This window comes from Falco biarmicus, chromosome 13 (genome assembly GCF_023638135.1).
Source record: "Falco biarmicus isolate bFalBia1 chromosome 13, bFalBia1.pri, whole genome shotgun sequence".
NCBI classification, from domain to species: domain Eukaryota; kingdom Metazoa; phylum Chordata; class Aves; order Falconiformes; family Falconidae; genus Falco; species Falco biarmicus.
Window position 1 is genome coordinate 6,345,096 of NC_079300.1, and position 15,183 is coordinate 6,360,278.

The following is a 15,183-nucleotide window of genomic DNA, read 5'->3' on the forward strand; positions in this document are numbered from 1 at the left end:
CTCTATATATACTGGATTTCCTTTACCGAAAGTTAAAAGGAACGGTGGCAAGTTAGTTCTGTTTTGGAGAGCATTTTTGTCTGTGCCTCTCATAACGCTTTCAGATTATTAAAACTTTTAAAATAGGATTTTAAAATGTAAGTCGTCCAATTTTCTCTTTCTATACTGTTTCACTCCACACAGCAATTTCTCTCTCCCTGGAAAACACTAGTGACTCAAGTCTAGCCATTTTTATTACATTTCTGAGCCTTTTTCCATCATGTCTCGGCTGCTGGGACAGCACTGTCAACGCAAGGCAAGGGCAGAACTCAGCCCACAAGGAGGATGTGGCCACAGTCTGCAGAACAAGTAGAAACAAGACCAAAGCCAAACATTTTGACATGATAATCAGTTGTATTTTCAGTCCATTAATACACATTCATTTACCAGATACAAACCGAGTGGAAAGGAAAGCGATCGTTAGCAGGAACAAGGATACAAAACTCAATTCCAGCAGCCTTCACAGAAGGGATATTCAGTGTTCACAACCACACCATCGGAAGGTAGAGACGCACGGAGACCTGCACTCACCCGAAGTGGAAGCTCTCCTGTTGTTGATTAGTCTAGCTAGAGACACAATTTAGAAAAAAAAAAAAACAACCAACATTCCCAGAACTGTGACTTTCAACACTTTTTCTCATTTCCCAATTGTCAGGAAAGAGGTAAGGTGGAGTTATTTACATGGAGGAGATTTTATGAAAAAACGCTGGGATATTAAAAATGGAATAATCACAAATACTGGAAAATACAACAAGAAAGCAGGCAGGGAAATTAAAAAAAAAAAAAAAAGAAAAAAAAAGAGAGAGAGAGAAACCCCAAGAGGATCACTGCATTCAGCGGTCAATGTGCAGTTTGTGGGTCTGCTCCACTTTGATACACCTTTGTTTTGCATGCTTAACCTGATTCACCACCATGGCGTTACACTCCTGGTTTAAACCTCGATTCTGCAAAGCTCCTGGTTTCAGCAGGAGCTCAGCTGTGCAGAGGGATTGCTCGTTTGAAACAATTTGCAGAACAAGGGCCACAAAATGTGAGAATGTATTCACATCTTGTAGGTCACCCAAGAGATGCCAACCTCTCTCTGTCTACCTGGTCTGGAGCCCACTTGCTTTCTCCACCTTGGCCACCACTGCATCCTACAAACCAAGTCCTCTCTGTCAGAAAAACCAGTGCGGCAGCTCTGCGGCTGATGGAGGTGTGTCAGTTTAGACCAGCATGGATTTGGGTCTTTGCATTCGGCAGGAGAAGGAAATGGCATTAACCTAAAGGACCATGCAGAATTTTCTTTCAATGTCCCCACAAATGCAGCTTCTGTGCACATATTACAACCCCCCGACTGTCCTAACAAGTGCACAAAAGACTTGTTACACTGAAATAACAATAGCAAACCACATCTGAGCTTGATTGTACATGGAAGTTTCCTTGGAAGGAATAAAGATACTGTAAATTATTCATGTCAGGGTCCCAGCTAGGCAGAACCTGCACTGAGGTCTCCCCTGGGGACAGCACCAGGATTGCAAAATCATGTTGTGAAACCTGATCAAAATGGAGTGTTTGGGGTTTAATCCAGCAAAGCTCACATCACGTCAGGCACGCACCAAGACAAGGGCCCAGAAACTGACCCAAGCACTTTGTGTCTGCCATGGAGCACTGGAATAGTTCTCCTACAAATTGTATTTTAGTAAAAGCTCTTACATATGATGACATCTTATCCCTCATTTTTTAAACCATGCATTAGCATTACAGTGAAACATTTATCCAGTCCAACATCTATACAACAAAACATGTATTTTAAAATATCAGACTATTAAAAAGATACGGTAAGAAGTGTGAGTTCTCAAAGTGGCATGTGTTAAGGAATAAATTAAAAGAAAAAACATTTTAGACTCAAGTTGAACTACAAAATAGTTTGAGCCTGGGAAAAGTTCTCATTTCTTATAATTCGAAGAAATAAATGCCACAAGAAACAGTTCATATTTCTGGGTTTGCTAGTGCCTGAATCCACACCACTTGGTACAGTACTGTATATCTGCGAGCAGTCCTCTCCAGTTTGAAGGTATTAAAAATAAACCCACACTGGTATTACTGACTAAGAAACAGTGATTGTTCAGGTGCAGAAATTAACTCTCTCAAGGTGTTCAACCTCACAGGCTTCTTAATATAAGAAATACGCCTCTAGCTGACGGGACCGAAGGAGCCAGCTCCAAACAGCACAGCCCGCAGGTGCGAACAAGAGCCATGTCTTCACTGCAAACTCCAGCCCCATCATCTGTTTGGGGTGAGCAGGGCCACATCCACGGAGAGGGGGTTGATGACCCCATGAGCCCCTGGCGATGCAGGGTTCTCTACGCTGCGCTGAAGCTGCCTTGCACACCTTGCTTGCATTTGAATGTCACTAAACTCCTGGTATCAGGAATTTAGCACCAACACAGGGAAGGGACGTTCAGTGCGGCTCCTCTGTTCCTACAGAGGGAAACCTCCTCCTGGACAGGGAGCCAATGTGAGGTCCATCTGCTACTTTAACAGCAAAAGACCTTCTTAATTAGCACCTTTTCATACAGAATCAGTCAATTAAATCCTTCCTATGTGGCTCTGCTGTGTCACTTGGGACCTGCAGCCATCACACGGTGGGCTGAGTGGTGCAGAACCTAGGTGGTTTTTCCCCAGAGCAGCCTGGCAGAAGGGGACTTAACGCCACTGGAGTTATGAAGCCCAATTGTCAGCTACCTACCACCTTAAAAGACAATATAAGGATAATTTAACAATTACAAGACTCTTTGCTAATATGAGGATGAGGACAATAAGAGCACTTAGAAGATGACAGGAGTCTTGCACTTCTTCAAGGTTCACGTGTACGGGTGGCAGGGTTGAATGCTTCCTTTTCAACTATGAATACAGATCTGTGGGACCTACAGTGATTCCCTGACAGGCTGTAATTGTTTAAAGTTAGCAGCTTTGTTCAAACTAAAACAGCTAAAAGCGTATCAGAAGAGAAAAGCTCTGAACTAGCACTGATGTGAAATAACAAGACACCTTTGATCTTTCTTGATTGCAGGTGGTCAGGGCACATGCGGCTCTGGCTCCACACAGGGTGACCCCAGGTCAATTTTTTTAAGGGGGAAAAAAAAAAAATAATCAAAGGAACATACTTATCTGCTAACAGTGTGCCAGCTAAAAGCATCAACCCCCTGGACCAAAGATCATCACATAAAACGCTGCATGTGTACTTCCAACAGGCTAACCAGACCACAGCCACATCAGCCAGAGAGCAGTGTAATAAGCAACTGCATCTACAAAACACAAGCGTAAAACAATGGAAACTGTGGGAAGGGGCCGAGGCTTGGGCTGCCCTGGAAGAACATCTGGGGTTGTTACTTACTCAGGTGATGCAGCAGGTACAGAATGACCTGATGCCTAGTTACAGGTCTGAAGACACAGAAGGCAATCAGCTAAAACGTGGCGCCAGATATGTTTTGGGTGTGAGTTTGACTGGTATGATTCTTTTCCAGTTAGAAACAGGTGAGACTGTTGGAAGAGCCAGAAAAGGAAAAAAGAAACTTGCTTGTGAGCTAAAGTAAATACCCGTTCACCTGGTCTTTTGACTAAGGATAGTCGGACACAGAGTTAAACCCAGCTAGCAAAGGGATGCCCCTGGACGCAGTGGCAGCAGAGGAGCTCAGCCTCCCACCTCTCCAGACCCAGCCCTTGTTAGGTGTTTCTAATGGTCCGATCTCTTAGTGTTCAACATGGCACCGCCAACCGCTGGGGAACAACTCTCCTGGGACTGCAGTAGGAGCTGGACATGAAACTGTGAGGTCATTGCAGGATGGAGTGAGACCCAGGATAGCACCAGAATGACGACATCCCGACCCAGGAGTGGTAGTGTTTTGCCCAGGGATGCTGAATTGAATTGCTGCTTTGCTGCACAGTGAGATGCCAAATAGCTTTAGAACCTGTCTTACAGAAATGCTGAGTTTTACCTGCACTTGGGAAGACACGTCCTGCATGACTGAGCTCAAGACTGTGGCTGGTCTAACGGAGTAGACCAGAGACAAGGCTTTGCTGACTGCTCCCCTTCCCCCTCGCATTCAGCCCATCGACAAAGCGACACGCCAGCTCAGTTTGAGCATGGCATCAGCTCTAGCTTAGTGACCTTTCCCTTCTTTTAAATAGGGAGGAAAGGGATGGAAAGAAAAGTCTACCTATGTACTGCAATACAAATGCATGAATGGAAGACCCAGAGTGCAGAGCTTAACGCGGCCAATGCTGGCTTTTGAGTTTATGTCCCATTACACACAGTGCCTCGCTTTCCTACAGCTCTGGAGGTCTAAGGCTTGAGTTTAAACCTTGATCTTCTCCTGGAGAAAGCCTTCATGCGCAGTTGGAACAAACTGAGATGTTGTTGCGTGTCTGCAAAGGCCAGCAAACCCTGATGATTTTCAGCACCTCCGGCTCCATCGAGGTCACCCTTCGCCAAGGCCAAGGCAGTGTCACGCTGTGCGTGAGGACTGCTGATTGCTGTAGCCACGGTAGAAATGTCTTTTTTTCCCCCCCCAGAGAGGAGAAGAGACAGAAATGTTGATTCTGATACAAGATTGTTAGTCTGTTTCCATTTATCAAGTGAAAGACCTGCACTTTGCAAGCTGTAGGACAGCCCAAGGCAGCACCAAACAGCACTTCCCAACAGTGCCAGAGCAGCATGACGTGCTCTGATGGTGCATGGAAGGGGTAACACAGGGGGACTCCAGCAAGCCAAGGTACAGATACCCAAAAGCCTTAGAAGCACACGCAGCCCATGACTCCTGCGCAGCCACAGCACGACCACAGTACGTATGCATCCACAGTACACAGCTGGCAGCAGTGACAACATCGACTGGGAATAGTTTCCTGTCCTAGGAAGGAGCCTGTGTCCTTTAGGTGCTCAGAACATGCCTTAAAAAAATAACTCCCCCGGAGGCAAAACTTCTCATTTGCCATAATTTCCAAGTCTTTCTGCTCCTCTCCTTTGCTAGTGTTGATTTGCTTCAAGTTCCTCCACCAAAACCCTTAGGAAAGGCACATTAAGCTTGATGGAGATGTTTTTTTGCCTCACTTAGCAATAAAAAGCTTTCCAAAATCCCATGTCATTCATCAACTTGTCTCTAGAGAACCAGGCTTTAAAACGTCTGCATCTTCTTAAGTCCAAACCTCCATGGGTACCATGGACTCCTTTGTTCCAACGGAGGGAAGCAAGTACTCTTCCTCCAGAAAACGAAAAGGGAATTGTACTAAAAACCCACGAATCTTCTTTAATTCTTCTGCTGCTTTTGCAGGATCATCAGTTGCTAATTTGGGCTTGTTGATGAAATCACGCAGTTGGGTTAAATTATTCACCTGGTCACTGGGAAGGCATCGGAAAACCTGATCAAAACAGAAAGAAGAAGTGGCATGTCAGTGCGGGGGAAATACTGCAATGCAGGGTTCCCGAGAAAGACCAAAATATCTAATACAAATTTCCCGGGATGGGACTTCATTAGCAGCCTGGAGAATGGGGAGGGAAGAGGTATGTGCCTATCTGTGATACGGCTGGAGCAGGCAGAGGGGAAGGCTCCAGGGCTTTTCCTAATCACTGCAAAAGCTCATTAAAAACCAGAAGTAAAATTTACTTCTACTCCAGTTATGCTATGGCCAGCTAGAAGTAGTGAGTACACCACGGCCATTCACTGGAGCTACAGCCATTACAAATAAAAGGTCAAGTCAGAACTGCTGCCTTCTTGGGCTGCCGTCACTTTGAGGATGCACAAACTCCGGTTTCTTGTCCACAGCTCTTGCATCCAACACTACTCGTTCCTTCAAAGCATCTCCGAGGGTCCAGCCCCAGGAGCTGGACCTGCTGCCCTTGCCCTCCCTGTGCTGCTTCTCCCGTTGGCATCTGCTGCTGCCGTGCAGGAAGGAGGGAGGGGAAAGTCAACGCATTCCTCACCTTGTCAAAGATGGTGGCATTGCGAGCTGCTGTAGAAATCCACACCTCCTTGAAGAATTTGTCACAGACGGGATCTTGGTGTTCTGGACTGAGATTAGAGCCACCAAGGACAACCCTGAGAAGGCAAAGGGATCGATGCTCATGGAGGCTGAGGCACGGGGCACTCCCCCTCTTGAAATGCCGGGAGAGGAAAAGTTTTGTTGGGACTTGCCAGACCGTGCACGCTTCCTGCACCCTCCCACTCCTGTCCCTGCAATAGTCTGTCAGCCATAACGCTGCTTGATTTTCTGATTTTCTCCTTTTTTCTGCGTGATAACTGTCCAGATGGGAAATAGGGTAGGGGGGCAAAAAAAAAAAAAGTCTAAAAGAAAAAATGGCCATGTTGTGGGCCAGATGGCTGCTCCGAGTCAAGAAACTTGCATCAGAGCCACCACCCCCCAAAATTTAGAGAGTGTGAAAACAGGATCTGGAGGCAAAATATCACGGTGTTGTTTATGAGCTCTCCTAGCGAAATCCCAGAGCAAAACAATTTGTAAGTAAAGCTGCCAAGCTGAGGGCAGGAGCGGCGTGAGAAAGGCTAACTAACGCCAATGAAACAGCAGCAAAACCCTGGACTAAATCCAGGCCAAGCGATGCTAAACCTGAGCAGGCAGCAGCAGCCCCGTTGGTTTGAAAGGCTGCGGGCAGGCGTAAGGCTGAGCAAGCCCTGCCTACATCCCTGCTCGCTGCCCGCGCTCGGCCAGCCCTGTGCATCCCACCTGAAGCACTGCAGCCGGAGGGACTGGGCAAACTTCCCAGCGCTGTAGTCCTCCCCGTCCATCACGGAGGGGATGGTCTCGGTGTCCTGCACAATGATGGCCATTTCACTGTCACGCTTCCCCAGCATGCTGCGGTCGTTGATGTTGGCAGAGCCTGGCAAGGGGGAAAAAGAAGCACTGGCAGTGCACCACTGCTGCACGAGATGCTCCTGCACACACACACACACACACACACCCCATCTATGCTTTGCTAGGTAAAACCCCAACCAGAGGGCTTCCTTATGGAAACACAGACCCTGAGAGTCAGAATCTGGGGGAGGGAAAAGGAAAAAAAAATAATTTTTGCAGGCTTCAAAAGCTCCAGGCTTGGAAGAAGTTAAATCATAGCCAAACTCAAACCATCATTTTCAAAAGTTTACTCTCTGTAACTTCCCAGATGCTTTTGCTGAAGGATTTCAAAGGTCTTAACTGCATTCTATTTGGATCCCAAGTTAAATGACGCAGGATGGACTCCATGGGTAAATCCACCCATCTTTAGTAGTGTGAAGAGGGGAAGTTTTTCATTTGTATTTAGAACGTAGGGATTTTTTTGGGAGAGGGCTTTAGGAAGAAGGACATCATCTCACTGTGGGTAACCAACACCTGGACCCTCCTGTCCTGCCAGGACCACACTTCAGGCACAAAAGCTAAGGCAGCAAGGCAGCAGCAGACCCAGGGCTCTGGGGGACTTCCCGACCACAGGAGATGTTTTTTCTCTACTCCTTGCCCTGTGCTTCCTGCAGCGCTGTCACACGCTGTGTAACACCCAGACCCCAGGAAGAAGAGAGGTGCTTTCCAGAGGGGTGCAGGGGAGGTGCCTGCCCTGGCAGGGGGACCCGTGGGTGCCCTGTGCACAGCTCCCTGCTTGCGTCTGGGAAATAACCTCTTCAGTCCCCAACAAAGCTGCTGGAGATGTTTCCCTCATTGCATTTCTATCGTATGGCTCTGGCTGTGCCTTTTGGGGGGTGGGGGTCCCTCTCCAAAATGCACCACCCTGCTCACGTAAGGGTTTGGGTGCGCTTTGGGTGCCCTGACTGCACCGCAGTGGGAGCTCCCCAGCCCGCACATGCCATGCAAGGTCTGACACCCACAGCCCTGCTCGAGACCAGCTGAGGCTTTATCCTCCAAACAGCCCCACATATTCTCTGCCCCGCACAGCCGTCAGAAGGCAAGGGATGGGGGACACCACAGCACTTGTTGGCTCCAAAGGGACAGCAGGATGCAGCCAGCAATAGGAGTCATCAGGTCACCAACCCACAGAACTGACCAAACAATAAAAAACCTCCAGACACAGCTCCCAGCTCCGTAAGAGACCCCCAGGTGCTAGAGAGTCATTTAGCCTTCCCAGTGACTGAACTGACTCAAGGGGAGCTAACACCTCCGGAGAAAAAACAAACTAAGCCCCTCTCTACCCTTTCCTCTCCCTCTCCTGCACATTAGCATTTTATTTCCATGCACCTTCCCTTTCTTGGGTGGAAAAACACTGGCTCCCCATCACCTCACCAGCTGGCACGGATGCACATGCTGTATAAAAACCTATCCTCAGGCTTATAGGTACAGAAAATAGAAATTAAGAGCTGTCTCAGGCCCCCAGACCATCACACTTGCAACAGCGCTGCTCCTGCTGTAATAAAACCACCTCTGAGCTGCTCCGCATACTAGAGATGGGATCTGACCCCTGAGAGGGTAACAGAAGAGCCAATCTCACCACAGGTCATCCAAGACTACAGGCTGGACTGCTGCTTTGAAGGAGGGAAGTATTTTGAGTCTTGCAAAATCTGGTATTAAGTTATTCTTTGGCAAAGTTTCTGTTGCTGAGATAACACATCGAAAAGGGCTTCTTTAAAGGAATAGGCTAAAATTCTGCTTTTCTGCTGCGATGTAGAACTCTGAGCCTGAAGTCTTTTGTATTTCCTTCGTGATCTCATAATAAATATGGTAAAGGAATGGATGAAATGATATCTATTACTTGTTATAACATATTTCCCCATTCTTAGGAAACAGAGCTGATAAATGACACATGTTGTCCGAACTTTCCAAATTTTACGGCACATTCTGTTCTTTAAGGAACAGATGACAAGTCTCACAAGTCTTCCTGCTAGAGCAGAGTTTGATACAAGACAGATGGACAATATTCCCTGCACTGGGATTCTCTTCACTGTTACACAAAGATTTAAAATCACTTCAGAAAAACAAATTAAACGACAGCTCTCCAAATGCTTTCCTCCCTCCTACCTATCCTCCTGATGAGTTTGTTTTTCTGGGTTTTTCTAAACAGCAAAATATTTCATGAGAAAGAAATCATAACACAGAAAAGCACATGGCACCACAGCCTGCACTGAGCACAGGGCAGAGAAGCGAAGGGACTAATCCAGATTAACTGAGTGGTCCAAACCCCTTCCGCAAGCCCCCTCCTCACCGATTATAACTGTGTTGTCATCAGCAATAAGCAGTTTGCTGTGGACATAGATGAGCTCTGTGACTAGTTTTCCTTCCAACTCTGCATATGTTCGAAGTCCACAGAATGAAATGTAGTTTATCCACTTATCTCCAACTGAAAATTAGAAAAGAACAAAACCAATGGGATGAGGGAGGTGGAAGAAGAAGGAGAAAAGACCCTCTTTTTATATGGAGACCCATATGAATAACAGTTCACTTTTGACTTTTTAGAAAAATACTAAAAAAACAGATATCGGAAATAAGTTTCTCTAAAAATAGACTTTAAAAGCTGCCTGTGGGCTCTCTGTGCTGCTCTGATCTGCTGCCTGCTCAGATACTTCCACTTTGGTGAGAAATGACCCCAATCTCCCTTGCACAGCACGCAAGTGCTCACAACTGATCCAAGCATCTTAAAATAACTGGACTATGCGACTGTTCTGCAGATCCTGCAGAAAGGAGGCTGTGAGCAGGTGTTTGGTCCGTGCACAGTACGGAAAATATGTCCTAATGTACGTGTCTGCAGCTCAGATTTACACAAAGACCTGGAACGAATGAGGCATTATGTACGCCCCTAGCATTTGTGATATGTGGGTGTTCATGGTGCTCCGATTCCCAGCGGAGCGAATTCAAGCAGGCATCCTCATGGCGAGGAAGCCACTCAGAAACAGCGTCCTGCTTAGGCAGGTTTTTTCTCTCTGTGTTCAACTACCAGACACAATCCCAGGGTGGGATTCACAGGGGAGGCCGAGGTCTTGTCTTTCCCAGAATTGTGGCCCCACTCAGGACATTTTCCAAATAACACGATCCTGAGCAGCTGCAACCATGCCGTGCTCCTCCCTGGGGGGTCCTCCTCTCCTCCGGATCAGGGCTGCCTCCAAGTGCGAGGTCTGACAACTGGCCATGGCTCGTGTGACCCAGCAGACCTCACCATGGGGTGACGGCAGAGGAGGAGGAGGAGGAGGAGGAGGTCACTCACCAGCCCCACGAGCCTGTATCACACGTTGTTGCGAGATGCCCCAGTCCATGCCTGCAGCCCTCAGCAACAGCAAGCCCACGTTAACAAGAAGCTGGAGAGTCCAGTTTGTGTGTTGTACATGTATCCATCGAACAGCAGCATCCCAAGACCAAACAACATAGAGGAAAGGAATAAAGCTCTTACCCTCTCCCTTCAGCTGGCCCAGGATTGAGTTTTCTCCTCGGCACATGGTCCTGGAAAGAAGGTAGGCAGCCGTCAGCACCACTGTGCCGTGAGGCAACAGCATATGCTGAATCAGACCCGGGCAAGGTAAATCACAAACACAGAAGCCTCTTAAATACCCCATCCTAATAGACGAAAGACAGTGCTTCCAGAGCACGCATTTTCCCCAAATGACTGTTGATATATCAAGGACTGCTCATTTCCTAAAGGAGCTTGTATCAATCCGCATAGGAGCTGGGGAGCATTTTCGCCTTTTAGAGAATGCCATGATGCCGATAAACGTGTTACAAACAGGGCTGCTACCATCTGTGCCACAGGTCTGGATACGAAATCACATTAAGAAAAAAAGGCAACATGTGCAAGAGTGCCAGGTCTGGGAGTTTGTGTGATTACAGCTGGGCTGGAAAAGCCACAGCCAGCATCTCATTCAAAAAAACCCAACCCATGAGCGATTTCTCAAGACGTATGGCTGTCCTTGCAGAAGGAAGCTCAGGCAGAAGGGCCTCGCTAGGCAGGCACGCTGCTTTGCTTCTGCTTGTGCCTCCTGCCCTGCTCACCCTTCTGGAGCAGGAGCCCTGCAGACCAGCAGACACGGATTTCACACTGGAGGTGGCAGTAGTCTCCGCAGATAACTGTGCCCAGGCCATACCATAACACAGCAGCTTATCAGTAAAGCCACCTTGCCTTGGCCCATTTTGCCTTCCTCCACGGCCCGCTCCCAGTGCGGGTCCACCCAACACGGCCGCACCTCAGTCCTTCCCATGAGAGCTGCTGGGTGCCCGTGCCCCCAAAACCCATCCATCCAGAGCCGGGGAATCTCACTGGGGAGAACGCCATTGCCTTTGCGGGGCTGACGGGCAGAGCCAGGAGAAGTATCGGCCAAAAAGGCAGATTTGGAGACGAAGCGCAGCTAATGAACCCGCAGGGTGGCATGCTGCCTCCCGGCTGCAGTGGCGCTGGGGATGCTGCCACGGGGACCCCCAGTAAAATCCGCAGTAAGTGCCTACAGGAGAGCACAGCTGTCGAGCGGGAGGGCAGAGAGCCGAGAGATCAGTCAGTCCCGGTTTGAGGAGCTGAAAGGGAAGGGAGTGCACGTGGCAGCACTCCCCGCATGTGGGAGCGGCTGAGAGTCAGGAATTGGGGCGTTTGTGTAAGGGATCGGGGGACACATGGCACTCGGGGACACGGTGTAGCAGTGGGCTCGGCAGTGCCGAGTTAATGGTTGGACTGGACGATCTTAAAGGTCTTTTCCAACCTAAACTATTCTATGATTCTACAGCTTGCTGCGCCAGGGCAGAGGCAGGGGTTCCCCACATCCAGGGGGGTGTTTGCCTGCACCAGGCTTTACCCACTGCACTTCCCCGCTCAGCCAGCATCGCCTCGCCTCCCGATGCAAATCCTGTGGCTAGCAAATAAATAAGCTAAGTGAAAGAAGCTACACAAATGCTTTTTTTGTCCTTTTGCAAACACCGGGTGCCTGCGTGGACACCATCTAGTGTGACGCCCCGCTGCTGGCAGCTGGCCCTCGGGCACGGCTCGCAGCTGGTGACGAGGTGACAGGAGGTCTCGCCCAGCCCTGCCCACAGTACCTGTAGTTGAAGTGCATTATGGCCTGCAGCGCGTTCCCCCCGCCGGTCGAAATGTCTCCTTCAAAGCCAGGCAGCAGCGGGATCACCACGTATACTCGGAAACGCTTGTTTTCCCTGGAATGGTAGTTTGGGGAAACATCAGCCTGCAAATGTTACAGCTTTGTACAAGGTGAAATCCCCTCGGTTTCACTCTCCCTGTGCTGACCAACTTGGTTTCCATCCAAGGCCATGACACAGATTTTAAGGGAGCACTGTGTGAAGTGTATTCCCAGTTTCAGGTGTTCAACACCCGTCATCAGCACCACAGCAAGTGCTCAGACCTTCAGGAGCAGAAGGAACGGTTAGTTCACTCTCAGCAGACAACAGAAGCAGCTAAAGGAAAAGAAATGCATTTTCACTGAAGTTCGAGGCCAATCTGCTAGTTATTTTGCAGATTGTGCCTGCCACTATAGAAGTTGGTTAGAGCTCCCCAATAGCCCAGTCACAGTGATACTGGTGCGGACTGGGGTGGACGACTGCCTGGCAGAGCACAGCCGAGAGTACACAGTTATCACAGGCAGAAAACCCAACTCTGACCTGACATTCCCAAGACATTCTCGTTTTTAGAAGCCAGAATCATCACAAAAGGTGGAAAAAGCTCAGGGCACAAGCGACACATTGATCATTCAGGGAGGGTGAGTATTTCACCGGTACACCACAACCCACAAAAACTCAGTTCCAGAGTTCCCCCAAAGTAAACCATACCCTAACGGCGATCTGATTCGGAACAAAAGCTCCAATTGTGGCACTGCTTGGGGCTTTTCTTAAAACCCACCTCTGGGTTTTCTCTGCTGACAAAGGGCAGGTGCATCTGCTCCGCCTGCCTTTGCCAGGCACCCCGGGTTGGCAGAGCCCTGCCCTGCGCCCCGGCCAGGGAGGAGGATGCTCCGTCGAAGGCTGCTGCCGCTAGATGGCAAACACGGTTTGATCGGGACAAAACCCGTGCAGGAGCAGTCTGAACGTAAGGCGGCCTGCAGTTTTTGTTAAAAGTATTCCTTCCCCGGGCAAGCCATGCCTGTGAGCTTCGGGGTAACGGGAATCGTTAATTCGTTAAAATTAAAATTCGTTTAAACAAAAATCGTTAAAGCACTGGGGTCTCATCTGTGCTGGCAGAGAGGCATGGAGGACCGTGTTTCTTTCCTTTCAGCCAGCGCTTCCTTATAGCTGTGCTACGCGCTTTAGTTTGTCAGCAGACCTCAGAAACAGTTAATGAGGTCTTTGAAACGAAGCCTGTTTGTATCATGAAGAAAGAGATCTACCAACAAAAGCATTCCCAAAAAAGCAGTTTGTTTGTCTATAAACTAGTTTAATAAACACATGGCTATGAGAGCCACCCATGAAAAAAAAGGAAACCAAGAAAAGAACATCATTAATTACATAAATAGAAAATATTTAGTCTAGAAGAGAGAGAAGTGTACAAGTTTAACTAAAGATGTTAATTTACAATTCAACATCTGTGCGTCACCTACATGTTTTCTGGGGCAGTTTGGAACATGAATGCTATGATACAAGCCATTTAGGTCTGAAATTACTTTTAAACCTAGGCAATGCCAAGCATGCTGGAGTGGGCAGAATCTGAATCTCATATTCGGTTAGGAATAAAACTGGAGTCACACAGATGTGAGCATCACACATGAAAATGGGCCACTGATGAATCTGCGTGACTCCCCTTTGTGCTAGGCTTTCTGGTATCTGGACAGAACGACACTTGTTAAATAAATTTGATATAATGGGAAGATCTTAACAGAGTACCTGGAGAGTTTTCTGCTGCCTCAGTAGCATTGCTAAAAAGCAGGCAACTGATGCAAAGGGCCCATGGTGATCAGTTCCCAAAGGCAGGAAAGATAACCCAGAGCGTCTTTCCATGGGGACACCGACCAGCACAGAGCTGTGTGTCCGGCTGCCTGCGAGCCTCGAGGTTGCAACGCAAACACCAGCAACGCCATTTCCAGCAGCACTGGCACCACTCCTCATTGACCCTGGGTGAGAAAATCCTCCCCATCTTTCACCCTCAGCTTACTGCAATTATTTAGCCTATGCATTGCAGCTCACAGATAACCAGCAACTCCACCCTGTTACTCTGCCCTGTTACTAAAGGCATAGCAGAGAACACCCATGCTCTCCCGGTTTGAACAGTGCTCCTCTTTCCACAGTGCCTCTGAACAAAGCCTGCCTCATGGCAGCTCCTGTGGCCTTGCAGGTACTGCCCAGACCCGGGTGGCTGCCTCTTTTGGGGTGTTTGCCTTTATCCAGGTGGGAATTACCAACCTCAAGAGCCAAAGAGAGAAATTTCTGAGATTCTGGAGAGAGCACCTCCAGGCAAGCAGCCCCTGCATAGTTCTGGACAACTACAATATGGAAAACAATCATTGCAAGAAAAGTCTCCATGCATGGCAAAAAAGCACGAGAGATGAAAGGAAGATGTTTAGAAAGTTTTCTGTATATCAGCCCAGTAAGACCAGCATACAGTTTTAGATGGTGATGTATACGTATCTCGAAGAGAGACTCCAGGGGAGCAACCTTAAGTAAGGCTGTCCGGGATCAAAGCGAAGACAGGCCACTACCTGTGGTATTAACGTTAACATGAGGTCAGGCATGCTGAAGTAAAGGCATGTCTACAACATGGTTGGATTTGATCCACACAGGAACAAGTGCTGGTTCCCTTGCAATGGTGGCTGGAGGTTGTAAATACCCTCCAGCACTTACCAGAAAAAGTTGTTCAGACAATAACTGAACCCTGCAGCCAAAGCCTCGAAATGCGTTTGCTTCCCCTACACGAAGCCAATCCTCTGTATAGATAATTTAAATAAACCACAAGTCCCAGTTCAACTTCTCACTCATTAACTTGCCTTACCACACAGTTCAAGACTGGTTGGCTATGGAGCAAAGGGGTTGTTGAACTGGTATATCAAGGACAAGATCCACAGTTAAAAATACATTTGCATCAGGGCAAGTCCAGAAAATCCCTTTCTGGCTGCAAAGAAACCACCAGAGTCCTACTGCTGCAAACACAAGCAAATGTTTGACCGCATCGGTTCTGCGCTACAAAAGCTATTATACAGTTGCGTCCATCAAGATATGATTTTACACCACACCATATGCATGCACCTGGAAGACTTT

General features: G+C 48.2%; 1 protein-coding gene across 7 annotated transcripts in view; it reads right to left on the reverse strand.

Annotated features, from left to right (window-relative positions):
- Positions 1–373: 373 nt before the first annotated feature.
- PLD1 (phospholipase D1) overlaps positions 374–15,183 on the reverse strand; it is a 75,886-nt gene continuing 61,076 nt past the window's right edge. For all 7 annotated transcript variants that reach the window (XM_056358178.1, XM_056358180.1, XM_056358181.1 and 4 more), the window contains 6 exons: positions 12,025–12,138; positions 10,397–10,446; positions 9,218–9,352; positions 6,760–6,913; positions 6,002–6,116; positions 374–5,439 (listed from right to left, as the gene is read on the reverse strand). In XM_056358178.1, the coding sequence (XP_056214153.1) occupies positions 5,215–5,439; positions 6,002–6,116; positions 6,760–6,913; positions 9,218–9,352; positions 10,397–10,446; positions 12,025–12,138 (793 nt within the window). In that variant the 3' untranslated portion in view covers positions 374–5,214. The remainder of the gene's footprint in view (positions 5,440–6,001; positions 6,117–6,759; positions 6,914–9,217; positions 9,353–10,396; positions 10,447–12,024; positions 12,139–15,183) is intronic.